Genomic DNA, 23,766 nt, shown 5'->3' with positions numbered 1-23,766 from the left:
CCTTATTGGCTGAGACACCTGCTGGAAGAGCAGAGAGGACATGCTCGACCTGTATAAAACATGGGTTAGATTTTCATTTGTGTACAATACTGTGGAGTAAAGGAACAATGCAATGGCATTGGAAAGGGTGCCGGGAAGATTTGAGTATGTTTCCAGGGCTGGAGAAAATATATTTATCAGGAGATGCTACCTAGTCTGGGGAAAATTTCCTTTGTAAACAAAAAGAACTGGGAGGAGATTTAATTCCAGTGTATAAAATGATGAAAGTCTTGGGGTGAACAGGAAGGACCCATTTCCCTGAGCAGAGAGGTCAGTAACTTTGGGGTATAGATGTAAGTTAATTGGTAGAAGAAAATGAAAATCAAAAACTTTGCTGATGTTAGAAATATGAAACAAGAAACAGAAAATGCAGGAAACACTCAGCAGATCAGGCAGCATCCATGGAACGGGAAACAGTTAATTGGTAGAAGGATTAGAGGGGAGTTCGGAGGGTGAAACACTTGGAGAATCTCGTATTCTGCCAGGGTGATCTGCTGCCCAATGGCATGAATTCTCCAATTTCAAGGAACCTGTTGAAGTCTCCAGTTTCAGGTAACCTGCTCCCCCTATGTCCCTTTTCTCTCCTCCTGATCTACACAGTTTCTCCTACACCCTACCCCCTCCAGCCTGTTTCTTTCCCCTCCTCCACCCACTCTAAATGCTCAACACCCATACTCTTCTCCAACTGGGCCCACTCCCACCTACAGTTCTCACCTGCCCACCCTGTCAGATTCCATCATCTGCAGTCCTCTGTCGCCTCCACCTCTCACCTCCCAGCCTCTGTCGCTATTTCCACTCTTCCCTCCTCCATCTACTCATCACCTGGATCCACCTCTCTCTCGCCTGGTCTCGTTCCATCCCTTCCCCTCGCCTCTTTATACTGCCTATCTCATCCCTATCTTTCAGTCCAGATGAAGGGTGTTGACCCAAAACATCGACTGTCCATTTCACTCCACAGATCCTGCCTGATCTGCTGAGTTCCTCCAACAGTTTTTCTTTTGCTTACTGAGAGGATGGTGGAGCCAGAAAGCCTCACCATATTTAACAGGTAGCTGGATGAGCACTGTAAGAGCTAAAACTTGCAAACTGTAGATCAGCACAGAACTGCCATAAATGTCTATGATTCTGTGACTGTATTCTATGTGGCTGACACTTAATCTCTCCCTGAAAGAGCAGCCCATATTCTTATGAATGATTGTAAAAGAAACTCTTCACTTCTGATCCAGTTCATTCTCATTTTTAGCCAATCAGATTGGAAATGTTCAAGTTACTGAAAAATCCCTACTGTATTGTAAAAGATGGGAGACGATTTAAGGGCAGGTTTGTGGAATTACATGACACCAGCTCCCACAGCAGCACATGATTTAACTTTATTGGTGACGGAATACTGAGAAATAAATTACTCTCACCTACTGAAAGTGAATGATTCACAGTTCATACTGAGCAGACTGTGCAACTGCAAGGAAGCCAGCAAGACCCTCCTGAAGACTGGTTGTGAATGTAGATAATATAATCATTTGATGTCCCTCCTTCCATTAATTTTGAATTAATTTCCTATGTTACATCAATGATTACCCCTCAGAAGAATATCTCTGGGTGTAAAATACCTTTGAATGCAGTGAGGTTGTGAAAGGTACATTATCAATGCAACATGTTCCTTGTCATAGAATGATGCAGTGCAGAGTTTGCATTGATCATTAAGTTCCTTTATATAGTTAATCCCATTTTTTTTTATTATTCTCCCACATTTCTATCAATTCTCCCAAGATTCTACGACTCACCCACACACTAAGGGCTGTGGCAATTTAATCTACAAACCTGGTTTCCTCCTACATTTTTGGAATGTGGGAGGAAACCAGAGCACCCAGAGGAAAGCTGCTTGGTCAAGGGGAGAATGTGCAAGTGCCACACAGATAGCACCGGAGCTTGGGATTGAACCCTGGCTGCTGGAGTTGTAGGACAGCAGCACTAGTAACTGCACCATTGTGCCACACTTGCTTTCATTTCAAATAGTGGTTTACTGAAAAGGAGCAATTTGGATATCATAACTTTTTTTTTAATTGAAATGTGTCATATCTGTTTGCATTACAGGGGGTCTTCGTAAGGGGCTGAGCAGCTTAGAGTGGGGATAATTTTAATTTAGAATGATTTATAGCAGGCAGTTTCAATGGGAATGGGAATCAAGTGCAGCAGGTGTAAAACAAAATCAGAAAATACTCAGCAGGTCAGGCCGTATCTGTGGGAAGGGAAGCAGAGTCATCGTTTCAGGTCAAAGACCTTCTTCAGAGCTGAAGAGGTGGAAAAGGGACCTCGTAAAGCTGCAGGGAGGGTCAGAGTGGGGGGATGTCTCTGATAGGGTGAAACGTGGGTGACCATGGGAATACGGTGTAAACAAGGTCACCTGGTCAGTGAGTGAATGGGAGCAGTTATAGAGTGAGAACATAGACAAAAGAACCCAGACAAAAGAATGTGAGAGTTGTGAAATGCAGAGCTGGAGGACCTGTCTAGCAGGTCAAGCTGGGCATTTCCTCCATTCTGAAACTAAAGGGAAATAAAACAAGATGATCTAATATCACAGATGGATGACTGATACACTTAAGTTACTTAAGTTGTAGAATTCAGAAGGCTGCAACATGCCCAGATGGAAGATGAGCTGTTGTTTGTGTTGGGCCTCACTGTTACAGTACAGGAGGCCACAGACCGATAGGTCAGAGTGGGATGGGGAATTAAAGAGGCAGGCTACAGAAAGCTCGGTGTTGCCCCTGTGGACTGAACACAGGTGTTCCACGAAGCAGTCACCCAATCTGCGTTTGGTTCCTCCAATGTAGACCACATTATGAACACCAAATGCAGTGTACTAGATTGGATTGGACCTGCGAGGATTTCCAGCATTTTCTGTTTTTGTCTTAGATTTCCAGCAAGTGCATTCTTCTTGAATTCCATGTGCAACAGGTGACTCTGTCCTCTGCGAGACACTGTAGAACATCTTACGTATTTCTCTTCTTTACTCATAGTAAAACAGAAGGAAGCCATTCATTCCATTGGCTCCATACCAGTTTCCAGGGGAACAATCCTAGCAGTCCCATTCCCCCTCTCCTTATTTCCCTGTATGCCTGCAACTTGTTTTCTTTCAGACATACCCAACAATTCCTCTTTGGTTCTTTTTGTGATTAACCTATACTCGGGGGTAATTTACAATGGTGAATTCACCTACGTCATGTCATTGGGATATGGGAGGAAATTGAAGTGCATGGGAAATCCACAGGGTCACAGAGAGAAGGAGCAAATTCTGCAGAAACAGCACTCGAGGGCGGATTGAATGAGTCCCTGGAGCTGCATCACTGTGCCAGGCTTGGGTGCCAACTCTGATTGATGACGAAAGTCACTCTCGCCTTCAATTGGGACAATTGAGGAAAAGTGTGTCTACAGATCAAGACCTTCAACCAACTCGCAGTCTACCAGGCCGTGGTGATTTACGCTTGCTTCTGAGATCTGGACTTTCTACAGAAGGCATCTCAAGGCACTAGAAAGATATCACTAATATTGTCTCCGCAAAATTCTCTGGAAAGATGAGCAAAACAATATATGTGCCCACTTCCAGTGCAAGCTTGTGAGTAATAAATACCACACAAATAACTATTTTAGATGAAGCCACATTCAACATCCTTGAGACATTCCCACTGAGTCATAGAGCACACAAATAGGCCCTTCTCCCCATGCCAACTGACATCTACACTAATCCCATTTACTCACCTCTTTCCCTTACAATTCAAATGCTCATCTAGATAGTTTTTAAACGGTGAGAGTACTCGCTTTCACCACCCACTTGGGCAGTGTGTTCCACACTCCAACAGCTGTCTGGATAAAAATAATTCCTCCTCAGATCCCCTGTAAACTTCATCCCTCCTGACCCCAGACCTATGACTTCTTGTTTGGGAAGAGTTTCCAAAGGTTTCCCAATCTAATCCTTTAATAATTTTGTGAACCTCTGGCAGTTCCCCCATCACCCTATTCCATTCAAAGAAAAACACTACCAGCCTATCCAGTCAATCCTCATAAGTGAAACACTCCAACCCAGACAACATCCCAATGAATCTCCCCACACCATCTCTAGTTCAATCACTTCCTTCCTACACAGTGTTCCAACTGTGGCCTAAACAATGTTTTATAAATCTGTATCACAACCTCCCTGCTCCTATACTCCATGCCCTGGCTAATGAAGGCTGGAATACCATACACCACCTTCACTATTATCAGGGGGCAGCACAGTAGTGTAGTGGTTAGCGTAATGCTATGACATCGCTAGCGTCCCAGGTTCAATTCCCACCACTGTCTGTAAGGAGTTTGTACGTTCTCCCCGTGTCTCCATGAGTGGGTTTCCTCCGGGTTCTCTGGTTTCCTCCCATGTTCCAGACATGTACAGGTTAGAAGTTGTGGATGCCAGAAGAGTGGCAACATTTGCAGGCTGCCCCCAGCACATTCTCAGTAATGTAAAAAGACACATTTCACTGTGTGTTTCGATGTACGTGTCACTAATAAATAAATATCTTATCTGTACTCCATTCAAGATATTATTCTAGAAAATAATAGTTATGAGGTTGATATTCATAGAAAAATCAACAAAAGTCTAATTTCATCACCCAAGACTGTGTGTGAATAAGTAAATAACAATTCTCTTATTTTTTAAAAAAAGTTATGGGGTTGAATTGTATCATAGAAAGGGACTTGCATGACCTTAAACATCAGCAAGTGGCCCTTGGTGCCATAAGTAACACATTTCTTAACTTGCAAAAGAATATTAAGAAACTTTTTTCTCAGTGAATGAAAAATTGGATTGCACAGAATATTACATTTGTGCATTGACTTTACAACTAACCTGAAGTCCAGAGTAGACATTTTTGTTTGAAATTGCAGAAGACTTTTAATATTTCTTGTAATCTTTTAAAACATGGTTGAACATTGTCACTGTGCTCATTTTGAAAATCCCTTGGGTTTCACTTAGTAGATGCATTACCTGGCCTGAAATAAAAACTTTTTGACCAGCAAACTCCCATGGTGCATAGGATGCAGGAGCCCTACGGATAAAATATTGAACTGCTATTTAGAGTGTGTAGTATTGAACGAGAGATGTTCCTTTGCCAAATGGTAATAGTATCAGTAATGACAACTGTGAAACTATCGGATTGTTTTAAAAATCCGTTACATTCACAGATATCCTTCAGGGAAGAAGTCTTTTGGATGCCAGATCCACCACTGTTATTAACTATTAATTGGCCTCTGGATGGTTTGCTCTGTCATTTCAATTTGAGAAACATTTGGAAGTGGATAATTAATCCTTTCCTTGCAAATGCCATCCACATATTGTCAATGAGTCTTTTAAAAAAGTACAATCTTTGGTACTAGATAACTTCACCTTATTCAGATTGATGCCATTAAGCTGGAAAGAGTGCAGAGCTGATTTACTGTACAAGGATTTGCCGGGACTCAAGGGAGTGTGCTATGGAGAGAGGTTAAGCAGCCTAGGACTTTATTCATTGAAGCATAGGAGAATGAGGGATGGTCTTATGGAGGTATATAAAATCATGAGGGGCAGAGGTAGGATGAATGTGCACAGTCTTTTTCCCAGGGTTGGGGAATCAAGAACTAGAGACAAAGGTTTAAGGTGAGAGGGGACAGATTTATTAGGAACCTGAGGGGCAACTTTTTCACACAGAGGGTGGTCAGTATATGGAATGAGCTACCAGAGGAAGTGGTTGAGGCAGGTACATTAACAACACTTGGATAGGTGCATGGATAGAAGGATATTGGGCCAAACATGGGCAAATGGGTCTAGCTTAGATGGGAATCTTGGTCAGCCTGGATCAGTTGGGCTGAAGGGTCTGTTTTATGATTCTGTAACAGGATAACTCTATTTGGTTTTGATACCACTGAACTCAATTGGCAAGGGTAGGGAAAAATCAGCCATGGATTCCTCACTTGACTTTCACTGAGAAAACATCCTGTGACTATGAGATTAGCTCAGCTGTGGTGTATCACCAGATGACAACATGAAAATTGTCACCAGGTCAAGGTGATGGATGGGTCCTCATACCAATGAGGAGAAAAGGAACACCATTGAAGCAATCAAAGGGTATTCGCTTTACTAAGTTGTCATGGCATAATGGGAGGCGATTGAGTCCATGTCAACTCCCTGTGGAGCAATCCATTTTGTCCCATTCCCTTGCCTTTGCCCATTGCCTTGCAAATTATTTTCTCTCAAATGCATGCCCAATTCCTCCCTGATTGCCTCTTGAAGATGGTGGAAAGAGAGTCAATGAGCCACCATCACTTTCCATTAAAAAATCGTTTCCTCACATCTCCTTGTAACTTCTGCTCACCACTTCAAATTGTTTTCCCCAATCTTTGAATCATCTGCTAATGGGTAATGCTTCTTTCAATTCAGCTTGTCAAAACCTGTCATGATCTCCATCAAATCTTCTCTCCACCTTCTCTGCTAGCTTCTCCACTTGAACCTTGCAGCTGAAATTCTTCATCCCCGAAACCATTCGAGTAAATATTACAGAACCCTCTAAAGATTAAAGCAGCCAATTAAACTAAAAATTAGTGGCTACTGCAACCCAAGTTGTGGTTCCTTTACACAAATTTCAGTGTCAGAGAAGGTGCTTTGATCTGTGACAGAATACTCTGGAGCTACTTTAAATTAATTTAAAGAATCTACTTAGTTATTTTTTTCCTTTGCTAATGGCAGCATCCACTTTGGTGTCAATCGTATTAACTAATTTCTTTGCTGCTTTGTCTCCTGCTGGAAGTAGCTTCATGCTTCAGGTAGACAGGGTGGTGAGAAAGGCATTTAGCACGCTGGCCTTCATCAGTCAGGGCATTGAGTATAGGAGTTGGGACATTATGTTGTGGTTGTACAAGTTGTTGGTGAGGCTGCACTTGGAGTACTGTGTACAGTTTTGGTCAACCTGTTATAGGAAAGACGTCATTAAACTAGAAAGAGTACAGAAAAGATTTATGAGGATGTTGCCAGGACTAGAGGGCCTGAGTTATCGGGAGAGGTTGGCCAGGCTAGGTCTTTATTCCTTGGAGAATGATGTTTATAGAGGTTATAAAATCATTAGGGGCATGGATGAAACAGTCTTTTCCCCAGGGTAGGGGAGTCCAGAACGAGGGGGCATAGATTTAGGGTGAGAAGGGAAAGATTTAAAAGGGACCTGAGGGGCAACTTTTTCACACAGAGAGTGGTGAGTATATGGAATGAGCTGCCAGAGGAAGTGGTTGAGGCAGGTACAGTAGTATCACTTAAGAAGCACTTGGATAAGTACATGCAGGGCGGGGCTTAGAGGGATATGTGGCAAACACAGGAAATTGGAACTAGCTGGGTGGGCACTGTGGTTGGCATGGACTTGTTGGGCCAGAGGGCCTGTATCCGTTCTGTGTTGCTCTATGACTCTATGCTGCGATTTGGTGAATCTGATTTGGTTATTGTCACTGAGACAAATGTCTCTGGACTCAAGAGTCTGACCTACCTGGTGCAGGAGAAGTAACAAGATTGCAGCTTGCTCTCTTTTGGATAAAAGAAAAATTAAGTTGAACCTACCATGATCGAAGTGATTCTACAAGCCTGTTTGAAAGAAGAGAAGGGGCATTCTTCGCTGGTATAATATTTGTCCTTAGAGGCAAAGAAAGATAACCTGCTTTCGTATTTCATTGCTGATTGTGGGTGCTTGTTGCATGAAAATTGCTTGCTGAGATTCCTAACATATAAACATATGAATTAGGAGCAGGTGTAGCCTACTTTACCTCTCGAGGATGCTCCACCATCCCATTAGATCCAGACAAATGTGAGGTGATGCACTTTGGGAGTACTAATGAGGCTAGGACATGCACAATGAATGGTAGGGTCTGAGAGAGTGTTGAGGAACAATGGGACTTTGGAGTACAAATCCATAGATCCTCGAAGGTGGCAATGCAAGTAGGTGACGTGGTTAGGAAGGCATATGGGATACTGGCCTTCATTAGGACATCATATGCAGAAGTAGGGAGGTTATGCTGCAACTTAACAAAATCTTGGTCAGATCTCAGTTGGAGTCCTTCATGCAGTTCTGGTCACCGCATGATAGGGAAGGTGTGATAGCACTGGAGAAAGTTCACCAGGATGTTCCTCGGATGGAGCATTTCAGTTATGAGGAGAAACTAGAGAAGCTAGGTCATTTCTCTCTAGAGCAGAGGAAGTTGAGAGGGTCAAGACTGAGGTATATAAAATGTTGACAGAGTAGACTGTAGGAAATGTTTCCCCATATCGGAGGTAGACAAAGCTAAAGAACATAGATTTAAGGTAAGAGGGAAGAGATTTATAGGGGATCTGAGGAGGATGTTCTTCACCCAGAGAGCAACAAGTAGCTGGAATGTATTGCATGAGAGAATGGTCACTGACAGCATTTAAGAAGTGTCTAGATGAGCATTTGAATTGCTTAGGCATAGAAGTCAATGGACCAAGTGCTGGGCTATGGAATTAAAGTAGAAGGGTGCCCATTGGTCGGCACGGAGAAGTTGGACTGAATGGCCTGTTTCCATGCTGAATGGTTCTATTACTATATAAGATTATGGCTGATCTGACTGTAATCTCAATTCTGCATTCCCAACTGACCTTGGTAACCTTTCACACCTTGCTTAGAAAGAATTTACTACTACCTTAAAAACATTCAAAGATTCTACTTCCACCACTCATTGAGGAAGAGAGTTCTAAAGACTCACAACCCACTGAAATAAATCTTTGCCTTGTTTCTGTCTTAAATGGGTGATCCCCTAATTTGAAGTGGCAATCCCTACTTCTAGATACTTTACACCTTAAAAGCACTTCGTTGACTACAAAGGGTTTAGGGTGTACTGAGGTGCTATATAAATGCAGGTCTTTCTTGATTTTCCCAGGGATGTGACTTTTATGCCAATAAAGGATACTACTAAACTCCTAAATTTCTACCTTGCTTGTAGTTCCTTCCTATAGTTTGCAATTTTCCAAGTGCTGGAGGTGAACTATTTAGTTTTTCATTTTGATTGGAAATTGGGAGTTTTCTTTCCAGATACAGGAAAGTTGTCATTGGTAAGTGAATTAGCATAGGTAGGTACTTGATAGTCAGGTAGGTACTTGAGAGCCTGTTTCTGTGCTGTATGATTCTAGTACATAATAAGTACAAGATAGCAACACAAGAGTCTAGTTAACCTCCCAAACTGGATCAAGCCAGATCCATCATCTGAACCTATCAATCAATAGACCTCTGGCCTTATGTTGTAAAGTAATAGTAAAAAAGATGAATTAAATGGTAATGGCTGTCAAAGCTGTGTTTTTTCTTCTTTGGATACCTGTTCTCTGCTCCCGAGAGTACAGTGCTGAGAGGCATATAATAATATCAGAAAGGAGGAATAAAACAATCTTGTTGACTGGTTGTTAATGTCTATAATGTGTGATCCTGACATGCACTGTAGCTGACCTGGTCTCAATCCACTTATATTATTGGAATCAAGCCACTTAAATTGGCTAAGGCTTTGTGGCAGTTAAGGAGAGTGAAAATCTAGCTGTCGATGCCTTTACCAGGGGCTTCAGACTGCTCTCCAGATTTGGCAGCTGGGGCGGCACGCTGGTGCAGCGGTTAGTGCTGCTGCCTCACAGCTCTGAGATTCTGGATTCAGTCCTGGAGTTCTCCCTGTGACCGTGTGCCCCAGTTTCCACCAACAGCCCAAAGAGGTGCAGGTTTCCAGGTAACTGGCCATTGTATTTTGACCCTTCTGTGTTGGTAGAATTTGGAGTAGTTGATGGTAATGTGGAGAGGATACAATGGGGGTCAGCGTAGGAATAGTGTAAATGGTCAGCAGAGACCTAGTGGGTTGAAGGGCCTGCTTTCATGCTGTACTCTATTATACAGATGAACTGAGACTTCCATAGTCTTGTGGCTTCACGGCCCAACATGAGATATTGGGGGAACTGCTTAGACATATTTACTTTTACAAAACTAAGTAGTTTACTTTAACAAAAATAACCATGTATTACATCATGTTTTTGGTTGTATGTCATTCTAGAGATGTTAAAAACTGCAGTTAATTTAGAGGTTTAATTTGCCTTTCCCTATTTAGGATATTAACCATGCTGTTGGGATACAATTTTGCAGGTGGCAAGTGATCAGCTCGAGAGACTAAATTACTTTTGTCTGTTTTCTCTTTTATATAAATTACTCGTAAACTGCCTTGTGACCAAATCAACCAATCCAGTAATAATAACAAGTACTTTGATCTGTTTAAGGACTGATTTTTTTATTGCACCTTTTATGATCTCTGGACGTCTCACAGCAGTCCCCAGCCAATAAAATAGCAGTACTATTGAAATAAAATCATTGTTGTAATGCAAAATTTAGGAGCCAATTTATGCGCAGGAAACTCCCAAAAAACACTAATGTGATAATGATCAAATCTATTTAATGAATTTGCCTGAGATAAAATAATGGCCAGGATACCAAGGAGAATTTCCTCTTTCAAATACATCTTATTCAGGGTGCAAATGGGGCCTCATCTGAAAGACAGTCCCTTCAACAGAATAGCACACCCTCTGTAGTGTACAGGAGAGTTGGCTGAGATGTGCTTATTTTTCTGGAGTGAGTCTTTAATCCATGAACTTCTGACAAGGTGGGAGATATGGAGTCCCAAAAGACATTAAATATATCGTCTAATACCAAAACATTGGAAGAGTCTGATTTTTGTCCGGCCTTTCATTAAATTCTTAACTTTAGAATAATTAGCTATATAGAAACATGGACCGTTCTTAATATAGGTACTGCAACTTCAGGCTATTACTAGACAAACAGAACAAATTCAGTGCACTTTCAATGATGTGCAGTGAAGTTTTTAATAGGAAAAAGTTAGATTATAACAGTTTCATGTTTAGTTGAACTGATCTGGAAGATTGCCATGCCACAGTCTATTTGCTTAATTGATTATCTGAAATTTCACTGATTAAATTAAGCAAATAAAAAGTGATTATAGTACAAGTAGGATAACTAGGTGATTAACAATGTATTACAGTTTTACTTGGTAATGAACTGCTGGAAGAGGGAAAATAAATTATTTTAAATCTACAAAGTGCCTTTTTTTTTCAAACTTCAATCTTACTATGTAAATTTTAAAAATATGAAAAAAAATGAATCTTAGAAGTCCAGGCCCACCACTGGAATTGAATCCAGATGTGGTTTCCAGCTGACAATCTGTTCTTACCTTGGCATGGCATCACCTCACCAATCCCCATCCCAAACCCTGCAGTCTGGGTCATTTCAATAAAAGGGGCAGGCATCAACTGAATTAGCAGATCAAAGAATCAATTCCCTTTTTTGAGTTTGGCAACCTGTACTATCTATCCCTTCCCCCTCTCCCAATTCTGTTGCTTCAAAATGCTGCCGAGATCCATGACACAATCAATCTCACTTTAAGCACATCCTCTTTTGGACTTTCAAAATGTCCTGTTTTACAATGTCTCTTGATGAGCTTCACCCACTCGCTAGTATTGTCTTCTGCACATCTGATATGTAGGTCAATGTTGTCCCACTCTAAAAGTCACCTTATTGGTCCAGAAATAAAACTGGGATGTTTAGAAATAGCATGTATTTCAAAGAAGAAATTCTCCTTGTGTTCTAGCCATTATTTTTCTCTCCCAAGTTCACTAAGTAGATTATCTGGTCATTATCACGTGAGTGTTTTTGGGAGCTTCCTGTAGACATATTGGCTCCCGAAGTTCTTCAAAGAAGATACTCAGTTCTTTCACACCCACCTGAAGCTCTTAAGTATTGAATACCATGTTTGTGCTCGCCATTTGCTTACCAAAGATGTAAAGGGATAAGGTACAAAGGCTTGTTTATGAGGTTAGGTCGTAGTTACATCATGGAATCGTTAAATGGTGGAACAGGCTGAAACGGGTTTCTCCTCCTCCCATTTTTCCAAATTGTCCACGCAGTATGTAGAATTCCGAGGAAATGCCAGTGCCTTGCCTTAGTGGAAAGGGATAGAAATCCCCCTTCCCCCACCTCTGTTTCACCTTCAACTTTGTCACCAACAACTCCCGTACTCCTTCCCCATGCCTTGGAATTTATCAGTGGAGCTAGAGAGAGGCAGAAACAGATTGTCTTGCTGAAGAATACTAATTAAAAAGACTGAATACCTTAACTATATATACCTGTTGTTCTCTGATATAATTTACCTGCCCCGCTTTTTAAGATTAGCTACATAAGTATTAATTACATCCATTGGGATTTACATCACAGTAATCTAGTTGATAAGGCCACCTCATGCATTTTGATATCATAATCTAAGTAATACATATCCAAGCTAAATATCCTTTTACATCTAGATTAATCATACCTCTCAAAATTTATGCATATTGGTCATTGCCCCCGCTAAACTTTCACTCCTAAGTCTCAGAATTCACTTAACAATGCCAACCTGTATTTGTATACGGTCTTCTCCATAATTTAGTTCCCAAGGGTCCTCACAGGGACAATGGTAACTAAGTTTGATATGTTGTGGTCCTAGAGGTAGGTTTAGTGAGAGTTGTAGAGAGAGAAAAAAAGGCAGTGAGGCCGCGATGTTTAGGAGGGAATTTCAGAGTTCAGGGTTTTTGCAGGTGAAGGCATGGAACAGTAATGGAGGAGTGATTCTGAACACAGAACAGTACACACAGGAAAAGGCCCTTCGGCCCACAACATCTGTGCTGACTACGATGCCAAATTAATCCAATTCCATCTGCCTGCACATGATCCCTATCCCTCCATTCCCTGCACCGTCATGTGCCTGTCCAAATGCCTCTTAACTATCACTATTGCATCTGCTTCTTCCACCACCGCCTCTGGCAGCACATTCCAGGCACCCACCACTCTCTGTGTATATAAAAAAAAACTTGATCCACGCGTCCCCTTTAAACTTTCTCCCTTTCACCTTAAAGCTTTGCCCTCTAGTATTTGGCATTTCTTTCCTGGGAAAAAGACTCTGAATGTTTACCCTATCTATGCCTCTCATAATTTTATAAACTTCTATCAGGTCTCCCCTAAACCTCCAATGCTCCAGAGAAAACAATCTGAGTTTATCCAACCCCATGTTATAGCTAATACCCTCTAATCTAGGCAAAACTCTGGTGCACCAAAGTTTTATACAGCTGCAACATGACTTCCTGACTCTTATACTCCATGACATGACTGATGAAGGCAAGCATGCCATACTCCTTTTTTACCACCCTATCTACTTGTGTTGCCGCTTTCATGGACCTATGGACTTGGATCCCAAGATTGCTCTGTACCTCACTGCTCTTAAGGGTTCTGCCATTGACTGCATACTTCCTCTTGCATTTGACCTCTCAAAGCGCAACACTTCACACTTGGCCAGTTTAAACTCCATCTGCCATTTCTCCGCCCATATCTGCAACAGATCAACATCCTGCTGTATCCTTTGACAACCTTCTTCACTGTCCACAGCTCCAATTTTGTGTCATCTGCAAGCTTACTAATCAGTCCACCTACTTTCTCGTCCATCATTTATACATTATCACAAACAGCAGAGGTCCTAGCACTGGGCAGAAGGCTCTTGTAAGCAAATAATGAACACCACTGGTCACAGACCTCCAGTCCGAATAACACCCCTCCAACACCACCTCAGTCTTCTATGGCCAAGCCAATGTTGAATCCAATCTACCAAGTCACCATCGGTCACCGGGAGTGGACAAGTGCAGATATCTTTGTTGGATCTTGCAGAGGCTGTGGAAGAATTTCAAGGTGTGGATGAAAATGTTAAATATAAGATATTGCTCAACTGGTGGAAGGGTGAACAGGACTTTGTGCATTGATGTCATCAGTCCTTCATCATCACTGGTCTAAATCCTGGAACTTCAATGCAGTAGCATGGTAAAGACACTTTTACCAAAAGGACTGCAGCAGTTTAAGGAGATCACTACCACCTCTCAAGGACAGCTAGGACTGGGCAATAAATGCTGCCCAGATCCCAAAATGAATTTTAAAAAATCATTCTAGAGAAACAAAGATTGCTGTATTGATTCAATCAAAAAATTAATAAGGTTTATCTACAAGGACAGGTTGGCTGATGTCATTTTTAATAGCAGGGAAGTTTGGAGGCACTAACAATGCAGGCTTTTAAAAGTTTGAATAGATGATTCAATATTCTTGCACTGGAACTGGAAGGTGTAAGATTTGGCTCCACTTGACATCTCTAGTCTTTATTTGCTTACAAGGGGACATTGTTTTGATGGAATGGTGAAGAGAATGTCAAGCACTTTGTTTTGTCTGTGGCAAGGCACTTTGAGTGTAGTTAATTCCTCCGACTAGCATCAGGCAGTAGCTGAATGGTTCAGATGCAAGTAGGGAAGACACTATGTCAGCAGTACTTGCTACTGGGGGCCACATTTCATTCTGTTATGTGTAAAATTTAAATGCTGACCAATGAGACGGTAGCGTAGCGGTTAGTGTAATGCTATTACAGTGTCAGCAACCCGGGTTCAATTCCGGGCACTGTCTGTAAAGAGTTTGTACGTTCTCCCCGTGTCTGCGTGGGTTTCCTCCGGGTGCTCCATTTTCCTCCCACATTCCAAAGACGTACGGGTTAGGAAGTTGTGGGCATGCTACGTTGGCGCTGGAAGCGTGGCGACACTTGTGGGCTGCCCCCAGAACACTCCACACAAAAAATGCATTTCACTGTGTGTTTTGATGTACATGTGACTAATAAAGATCTTATCTCAGATGATCAAACTATGAGTAAAATTTTGTGGTAATAATGATAAAGAAAAGATACACTTTGGTCAATTAAATATTAATACCACTTAAGGTGAGCTTTTTACATCAATTATATTATAAGAAGCCTCTTTCATCATTAGCTCAGAGATAGAAGGAATAAAACCAGAAAGTGCTAGAAATGGGCAGTAGATCAGAGGGAATCTGTGGTGAGAGAAATGGGTTTAACATTTCAACGTGATAATCTTTTATTAGAACTGAAAAAATTAAAGAGGTCTCAAAACGCAAAGAGAGGATAGAACAAGAGGGAAGGACCTTGAAAGGGTGGAAGGCAGGGAAAGTTGTACAGTAAGGTGTTAAAAGAACAAGTAAAGGAATAGGTCAAAAAAGACTGCAGATGCTGAAAGAAAAACAGAAGAAAACTGAAAATGCTCAGCAGGTCAGGCAGGATCTGTGTAGAGGCAGAGTTAATGTTTTACATTGAGCCTTTGTATCAGAAAGAAAATGGTCAATCTGAAATGTTAACTTTGTTTATCTCTCCATGGGTGCTATCTGACCAGCTATGTATTTCTAGCTTCTGTTTTGTTTTAGATTTCCAGTATCTCCAGTAGTTATTGTATCTATTATCTGAAATTGTTGAGCTCAGCACTGAGTCCAGAAGGCCGTGAGAAAATGAGATGCAGTTCCTTGAGCTTTGACTGAGCATCGATGGAATAGTGAAGGAGCCTGAGGACAGAGAGGCCAGAGTGAGAGTGATAGGCAACTGGAAACTTGTAGACTCAGCAGAGGTGTTCCATAAAGTGCCCACTGATGATTCACCCAAGGTGAGCACATTGTGAGCAGTGAGCTCAGTACACTAAATTGAAAGAAGTGTAAATTAATTGCTGCTTCACCTAGAAAGTGTATTTAGGGCATTCAACAGCAGGAAGTAAAAGGGCAGGGTTATGTCTCCTGTGGTTGGTTGGGAAGGGGAGTGTGTATTGGTAGAGATAGTGGAATTGGGAGATCAGCAAAGATTTTACAGGCTTCAAGTACTTGTTAAAAGGTGCATCAGACATCACCCTAGTTCAATTTCAACATCCTTCTCGCCAGAAGCACATCACGTGGATTCTTTTTAAAAGCTCATTTGCAGAGGATAGGTGAGTCTGGTGTTCTTCCATATGTTTTCAAAGGCTTCTAGGAATAGAAACAATTCTGATTCCTTATGATTCTTTCCTCTCGCCTAAGGTCAGCTTCTTCCATACATCACCTGGATGATTGAGGAAAATATCATGCTATACAGTAGAGTTTGGCATTTCCATTTACTGCTCTGAAGCAAAGATGTTATAGTGCCAGAGTTCTAAAAATAAATCACTGAGACCAACAAATTATTGCTTTCCACAGGCTTACAATAATCGCAGAGTGTCAACTCCAGCTCCAGAACTTTCCAATGGATGAACATTCTTGCCCTCTCATCTTCTCCAGCTGTGAGTATTACCTCAGTGAGCATTGTTGACTCTGATAAAAATTTAATTACTGCTTGAATGACTTTTGTTTCTGACAGGACTGCTGATTCTTAGAAAACCTTGGAACAGCCAGAATGATAGGCAGTTAGTAGGTTCCAATCTTGCTGTGCATTCAGAGAGTGACAAGGGAAAATGGGATGCAATGATACTGTATCTCCCTTGTTCCCCTATTGTTTCAGAAATGACTTGTGATATGATTTATTTGAAACTTTTAATAGCCACGTACTGAGATAACCTCACCCGTCAATGCATACCTTTCATGGATTAGCATAATTCTTCTTGACTGAAGATAATATAACTGTGAATGCCGCTATAATTATGGGTGTTAAATTCCTGTGTGGTAGATCTTGCAACCAATTATTGGGTGCAGAAGTTGATAGTAGGCGTGAGTTGGGAAAAGCAAGATAAACTTATGTGGTGAAAGTTGTCCGTCATCACCATCTCCCATTGCACCCTGCTGAAATGGTGTTTTGAAATTTCCTATTGAGACCTGTAAATTGTAAGTTTATTAAAAATGAGTTGCATTGGAGGTGGGAGAGATTATATAGATATAGATAGATAGATAACATAATTCATACTTTTCATGATTTATGCTGGTGACAATGGCTCTTCAAAAGACCTAACTGCACAATCTAACTAGGCAGCTCCTGTGGAGAGAGGAATGGGAGCTAATGTTTTGGGAGTCCTGCGAAGCATCAAAGACGAGAAAAATTGACTTTCTCTCTCCACAGATGCTGCCTGGTTCAACTCTGTAATTGGGTTCTTTGAATAGCAAATCTTCTAAAGTTAAAAACCATTAGTAATTATGTTAACATTTAGTTTTAATCCTTCAGAGTTTTGATTTGTACATTTTTTGTCAGTATCTCTGATGGAGCTCGTGTCTGTTATAGATTGTGGTGCTATAGACAAGGCTAGAATTTATTTTCCATCTCTAAACTGCTGCTCAGAGGCCAGTGGTGAGCTGCCTCTTCAAACCATTGCAGTGCTTCTGGTGAAGGTGCTTCAGCAGTGGTGTTGGGTAGGAGCTTCCAGGATTTAGACTCAGGGAAGATAGAAGAACAGAGAGTAACAGAGTCATAGAGCACAGAAACACACTCTTCGGCCCAACTGGTCCATGCTGACCAAGATGCCCATCCAAGCTAGTCCCACTTGCTAGCATTTGGCCCATAACTAGAACATTCTATGTTCTATTAATAAGGCATTTGATAAGGTTCCTCATGGAAGGCTTATTCAGAAAGTCAGGAGGCATGGGATCCAGGGAAACTTGGCTGTGTGAATTCAGAATTGGCTCGCCTATAGAAGACAGAGGGTGGTAGTAGATGGAGAGCATTCTGCCTGGAGGTCAGTGACCAGTGGTGTTCTGCAGGGATCTGTTCTGGGACCCTTGCTCTTTGTGATTTTTATAAATGACTTGGATGAGGATGTGGAAGGTTGGGTTAGTAAGTTTGCTGATGATACAAAGGTTGGTGGTGTTGTGGATAGTGTAGAAGGTTGCTGTAGGTTACAACAGGACATTGATGGGATGCGGAGCTGGGCTGAGAAGTGGCAGATGGAGTTCAACCTGGAAAAGTGTGAAGTGATACACTTTGGAAGATTAAATTTGAAGGCAGAATGCAAGGTTAATGGCAGGACCCTTAGCAGCACAGAGAAACAGAGGGATCTTGGGGTCCACGTCCATAGATCCCTCAAGTTTGCTGCACAGGTTAGTAGGGTTGTTAAGAAGATGTGTAGTGTGTTGGTCTTCATTAGTCAGGGTATTGAGTTCAAGAGCCATGGGGTAACGTTGCAGCTCTGTGAAACTCTGGTTAGACCACACTAGGAGTATTGTGTTCAGTTCTGGTCACCTCGTTATAGGAAGGATGTGGAAGCTTTAGAGAAGGTGCAGAGGAGATTTACCAGGATGCTACCTGGATTGGAGAGCATGTCTTATGAGGATAGGTTGAGTGAGCTAGAGCTCCTCTCTTTGGAGAGGAGGATGAGAGGTGACTTGATAGAATTGTACAAGATGATAAGAGGCATAGATCGAGTGGACAGTCAGAGAATTTTTCCCAGGGTGAAAATGGCTCACACGAGGGGGTATAATTTGAAGGTGATTGGAGGAAGGTATAAGGGGGATGTCAGGGTAAGTTTTTTTACACAGAGATTGGTGGGTGCATGGAACACACTGCCAGCAGAGGTGGTGGAGGCAGATACATTAGAGACATTTAAGAGACCCTTAGAAAGGCACATGAATGATCGAAAAATGGAGGGCTATGTGGGAGGGGAGGGTTAGATAGATCTTAGAGCAGGATAAAATGTTGGCACAACATTGTGGGCTGAAGGACCTGTACTGTGCTGTAATGTTCTATGTTCCATCAACCTTCTCAACCTTCCCTAACCATGTACCTATCCAACTGTCTTTTAAAAGTTGTTATTGTTATCTGCATCAACCACTTCCTCTGGCTGCTCATTCCACATACATAAGACCCTTTGTGTAAAAAAAAATAAGTTGCCCCTCAAATTCCTATTAAATCTTTCCCCTCTCACCTTAAACCTATGCCCTCTAGTTCTTGATTCCTCAACCCTGGGTAAAAAACTGTGTGCATTCACCCTATCTATGCCCCTCATGATTTTATACAGCTCTTAAGATCACCTCTCAGCCTCCTGCTCTCCAAGGAATAAAGTCCTAGCCTGTCCAACCTCTCCCTGTGACTCAGTCCCTCAAGTTCTGGAAACACCCTTGTAAATCCTGTCTGCACTCTTTCTAGATTAATGACATCTTTTCTTTTGCACGGTGACCAAAACTGAACACAATAGGATATAAATGAAACAGATTACTCCCAAAGCACAGTGAAAATAAACTGAGCGAAGATTAAATATATTTTCAAAACAATACAATGATTTCATTACTGATTTATAAATGTTTTCAGTTTAATAAACAGTGTTAATAATTTATGAAAAGATTTGCAATGGAACAGATGTATGTGACTTGAATTGGCAATTGTCCTAAAAGTGTAACATGAGGATTCCCTGTTTTCTTGAAGCAAGCTGGTGCTGACAGTTTGCTATTTTTCTGAATTGGATATTTGATTCAAAGCACGGGGTTGTCTGGAGGCATTTTTCTTCTGGTAATTTTTGAAATGTTAAATTGTAAAAGTGTGAAATTTAATCTGGCATGAGCATTACTCTCAATTGGATCGTACAGTGTTGCAACCATGGTGGCCCTCTTTGGCCATAATAACTTTGATGGTACCAGGGACATAACCAGCATGAGTTGTACTAATTCAAAGGCTATTGTGGCATTGCAGGATTTACACCTCCCTGCACTCTGACGGTGATGTTTTGCTTTTTTGAGTTGGTCACCTAACAACTTCTACAGAAAAAATGATCAGACATCAAGACTGTGCATTGGCAGACAGTAGCTAAAATCTCTCTAACTACTTAGAATGGAGGGCTGTGATTGGCTGATGCTCTTACCATTGAAGAGAACAGAACCACAGAAAAAAAACTCATCAAGAGCACTTCGACTTTCATTATCGCCAGCCGTAAATTTTAGATGTTGAAGTCATTCTTCTTTTCAATGTGAAACTCAACTCTTTTCCCCCTTTCTGCCTCAGGACGAGGATGCATTCATCACTCAGGGTTATTACCAAAAGTAAATATCAGAGCTCTGGTCCTCATTTGTCATGCCATCCGTCTTGTTTCAAGCATGACAAAGGGTGGCAAACACAGATGGATGAAAGACAGTATGAGCACTTGCAAGTGAAAGTAATTGGGAGCCAGCATTGCTATGGAAAAGTGGCATCCAAAAAGCTTTTGGTCCATTTTATAATGTATTTTAGATGCATCTTTATTTACTGCTTCCTCAGTGAATATGCATGGTTCCATGGTGCGGGGACTAATGAACTGGCCATCCTTGTTTGAACCGGAACAACGGCTTCCAATTTGAACCTACCCAGGTGCTTCACAGAAGAGTTATCAAGCAAAAAACTAAGAGCAATCCACAGAAAGAGATATTGAAAAATATAAACTAGGATGACAATGTAGTTGGGTGGATTAGTAAGTTTGCAATTGACACAATTGGTGTTGTGGACAGTGTAGAGGACTGTCAAAGGAAACAGCAGGATCTGGATCAGTTATGGATATGGGTGGAGACAGGGCAGATGGGAGTTTAATCTGAGCAAGGATTTTAAGGTGAGAGGGGAGAGATTTAATAGGAACCTGAGGGACAACCCTTTCACCCAGAGGGTGGTCTGTACAATGAATGAGCTGCTGGAGGAAGTGGTTGAGGCAGGTACATTACCAACATTTAAAAGACACTTGGACAGGAATATGGATAGGAAAGGTTTTGAGGAATATGGACCAAATATGGGGAAATGGGACTAGTTTAGATGGGCATCTTGGTTGGCATGGACCAGTTGGGCCAAAGGAACTGTTTCTATGCCATATGATTCTAAGTGTGAGGTGTTGCAATTTGGGAGGTAAAATGTAAGGGGAAAGTATACAGTTAATGGCAGGATACTAAACAGCAATGATGGAGGGATGTTGGGGTCCAAGTCCATAGCTCACTGAAAGTGGCCATGCAAACAGATAGGGTGGTAAACAAGGCGTATGCCGTGCTTGCCTTCATTGGTCGGGGTATTGAGTATGAGAGTCAGGAAGTCATGTTGCAGTTGTATAAAACTTTGGTTAGGCCACAATTGGAGTATTGTGTGCATTTCTGGTCACTCCATTACAGGATGAATGTGGACGCTTTGGAAAGGGTACAGAAGAAGTTTACCAGGATGCTGCCTGGATTAGATGGTATAAACTATAAAGAGAGGTTGGACAAACTTGGGTTGTTTTCTCTGGAGCGTTGAGGCTAACTAGAAGTTTATAAAATTATAGATAGGGTAGACAGTCAGAATCTTCTTCCCAAGGTAGAGTAGAGGCCCAATATGCTTAATCTTTGCTCATAGAACATTCCTTCACTGCCTCATCCCATAAATCCATCTGGTGAACCTTTGTGCACACTCTCTATTGCAAATATATTTTCCTGGGGTAGGGAGCGCGGACAGGTACACACTATTCTAACTGAGGTCTCACCAGAGCCCTGCAGTGAGATACCTTCACCACTCTACTCAGATCCTCCTGTAATAAAGGCCAACATACTTCTAGTGAAAATCTACAGATGCTGAAAAGCCAAAACAGAAACAACTTGCCAACACTCTGCAGGTCAAGCGGCGTCAGCGGGGAGAGAAGCAGAGCTGACGTTTCGAGTGAAGAACCCTTAATCAGGACAGGTTGACATATGGTTTGCTTTCCTGATTGTTTGTTGAGCCTACATGTTAACTTTTGATGATGCTTGTGTGATACCAAGTTCCTGCTGACACTGATACTATTTTACCCCTTATCATTTAAAATAGGGTCTGTGATTAAGGCCGTTAGTTAATTGCTATTAATTTATTGCTTACTGATGGGGGAAAAATATTACACTGGTTTTCAAGAAGTTGTAATGACGGTACCCCTCACAGGCTGTGTATAGCCATATATGTAGCAGGATAGAATCCCTCCCCTGATTCCCACTGCCAGACCAGTCAGCCACTGATTTGCTGTCCCTATAGACAAACACTATTTGGTTACTTTTATAAAAATGCATTGAAACGCAACAGCATTATATTTCCACAGGGGGTTGTACTTTCACACTGTGTATACAGCATAACTGGAATTAGTGAGGTGTAAAAGGAACATTGTGTTATCAGTGAGGCAGGCAATGAGCTGTGGGAAACTGGAGGTGACAGTTGTAACAATGAGAGCTTCTACCGTCCAGCAAAAGACTTCAACAACCACCACCGTACTTTATGCTTTAATTTATTCTCGCCAACTTTAACAAGACTCGAATTACTGTGTTCCAGGGACATCTTAACCAAATGTTTCTTCTTGTACGATCACGTGTAGTAAATGTTCATCAGGCATTTGAGAGTGGAAGAATGTTAAAGGGGACCTCAATCAAATACCACCTTAAGTAAATCCCCAAAATTGCAGAAATACCCAGCAGATCAGTCATCAGAGACTGGATTTGGTTTGCTAAAAATATTTTGCCCCACTGCCAAATCCGGTGTCACCCAAAAAAAAATCACCACATTGGGACGATTTCACTTAAGAAATTGAAATATTGTTTTTTTTTCCCCATTGAAAAACATTAGATATTCACCCGGTACTGGGGAGCGAGTCAGTGCTGTGGGAGAGCTCTCTCCAGGCAGATACCCAGGTAGCCATGGTGATGAGGGAGATCGGTCAGGGCCTGGAAAAGTGGAGAGAAAAGAAAAACAGAGACTGAGGGTGGATATCTAGGATGGGGAACTGGGGAGAAATTGGGGGAAGGGGGAATTAAGTGAATGGGAAAATCAGGTGGGAGAAGAGATCAAAGTGTGCAGTTGGGTAGTGGGGTCCTCCAGTCATGGAACAACTCTACCGGGGTGGCAGGATTGGGAAATTGGACCTGGCTCTTCCAGCCTTGATTGACCGTCACGCACTGAAAATGAAAATATAAATAAGCCATTGTGTGTTTCTGATTTGCCAACAGAAATTGGGTCAAGAGGTCACAACCCTATGACCTTCATTGCTCCCTAAAGGTTAAATAAAGAGTACATCAGGTAGGGCACCACCACAGTGATCGTAAGCACCACAGATCTCAGCCTTCAGTGTCTGTTAGTTGCAACAGGGGAAAGTCTGAAAATTCGTTTGATGCCTCACGGAAAACCTTTAAAGCATGCTGTATTCCTTCTTTACCACCCTACATACTGTTACCACTTTCAGGGACGAGACTTGCACCCAAAGATCACCTCACGCTTGTCTGGATTAAACTGATCTATTATATCCTGCTGTTTGCTTTGACAACCGTTCTCACTGTCTACAGTTTCACCATTTTTTATGTTGTCTTCAAAATCACTAAACAGATTACCTGCGCTTCCACCCATAATCATATATTTATACACACACACATATATATTACATCAACACAAATCCCAGCACTGATCCCTGCGGAACACCACAGGTCACAGTCCTTCAGTCAGAATAACACCCCTCCACCACTACCCTCTGTCTTCGTTGGCCAAGCCAATTTTGAATCCAGCCTATCAAGTCACCGTGGATCCAATGTGACTTAATCTTCTGGATCAGGCTATCATGAGGGATCTAGGAGTCTTGTCAAAGATTTTAGTAAAGTCCACATAGACTACAGTCACTGTATCAACCATCTTTGTTACCTCCTCAAAAAGCTCAATCAAGTGTAAGACATGACCTTCCTCACACAAAGCCATGTTATCCCTAATAAGTTCATGCTTTTCCAAATCCTATCAATACTTCTGAATATTTCTCAAATTAAGAAACATTTAAAAACTGCCAAAATAGAATCAATCAAAAAAAATATTTATTGAGAAATAAGATCAACTAAACATGTAATAATTTGTTTATGTAATAGAAACCTC

At 41.6% G+C, this 23,766-nt stretch overlaps 1 protein-coding gene across 2 annotated transcripts in view; it reads left to right on the top strand.

Moving 5' to 3' along the window:
- LOC127575843 (gamma-aminobutyric acid receptor subunit gamma-3) overlaps positions 1-23,766 on the top strand; it is a 449,528-nt gene that overhangs the window by 159,559 nt on the left and 266,203 nt on the right. For both annotated transcript variants that reach the window (XM_052026012.1, XM_052026013.1), the window contains exon 5: positions 16,197-16,279. In XM_052026012.1, coding sequence (XP_051881972.1) covers positions 16,197-16,279 — 83 coding nt within the window. The remainder of the gene's footprint in view (positions 1-16,196; positions 16,280-23,766) is intronic.

The sequence above is a fragment of the Pristis pectinata genome, chromosome 11, assembly GCF_009764475.1.
Source record: "Pristis pectinata isolate sPriPec2 chromosome 11, sPriPec2.1.pri, whole genome shotgun sequence".
Taxonomy (NCBI): Eukaryota; Metazoa; Chordata; class Chondrichthyes; order Rhinopristiformes; family Pristidae; genus Pristis; species Pristis pectinata.
Note: the sequence above shows the minus strand (reverse complement) of the source record. Positions and strands in the feature narration are given on the sequence as shown.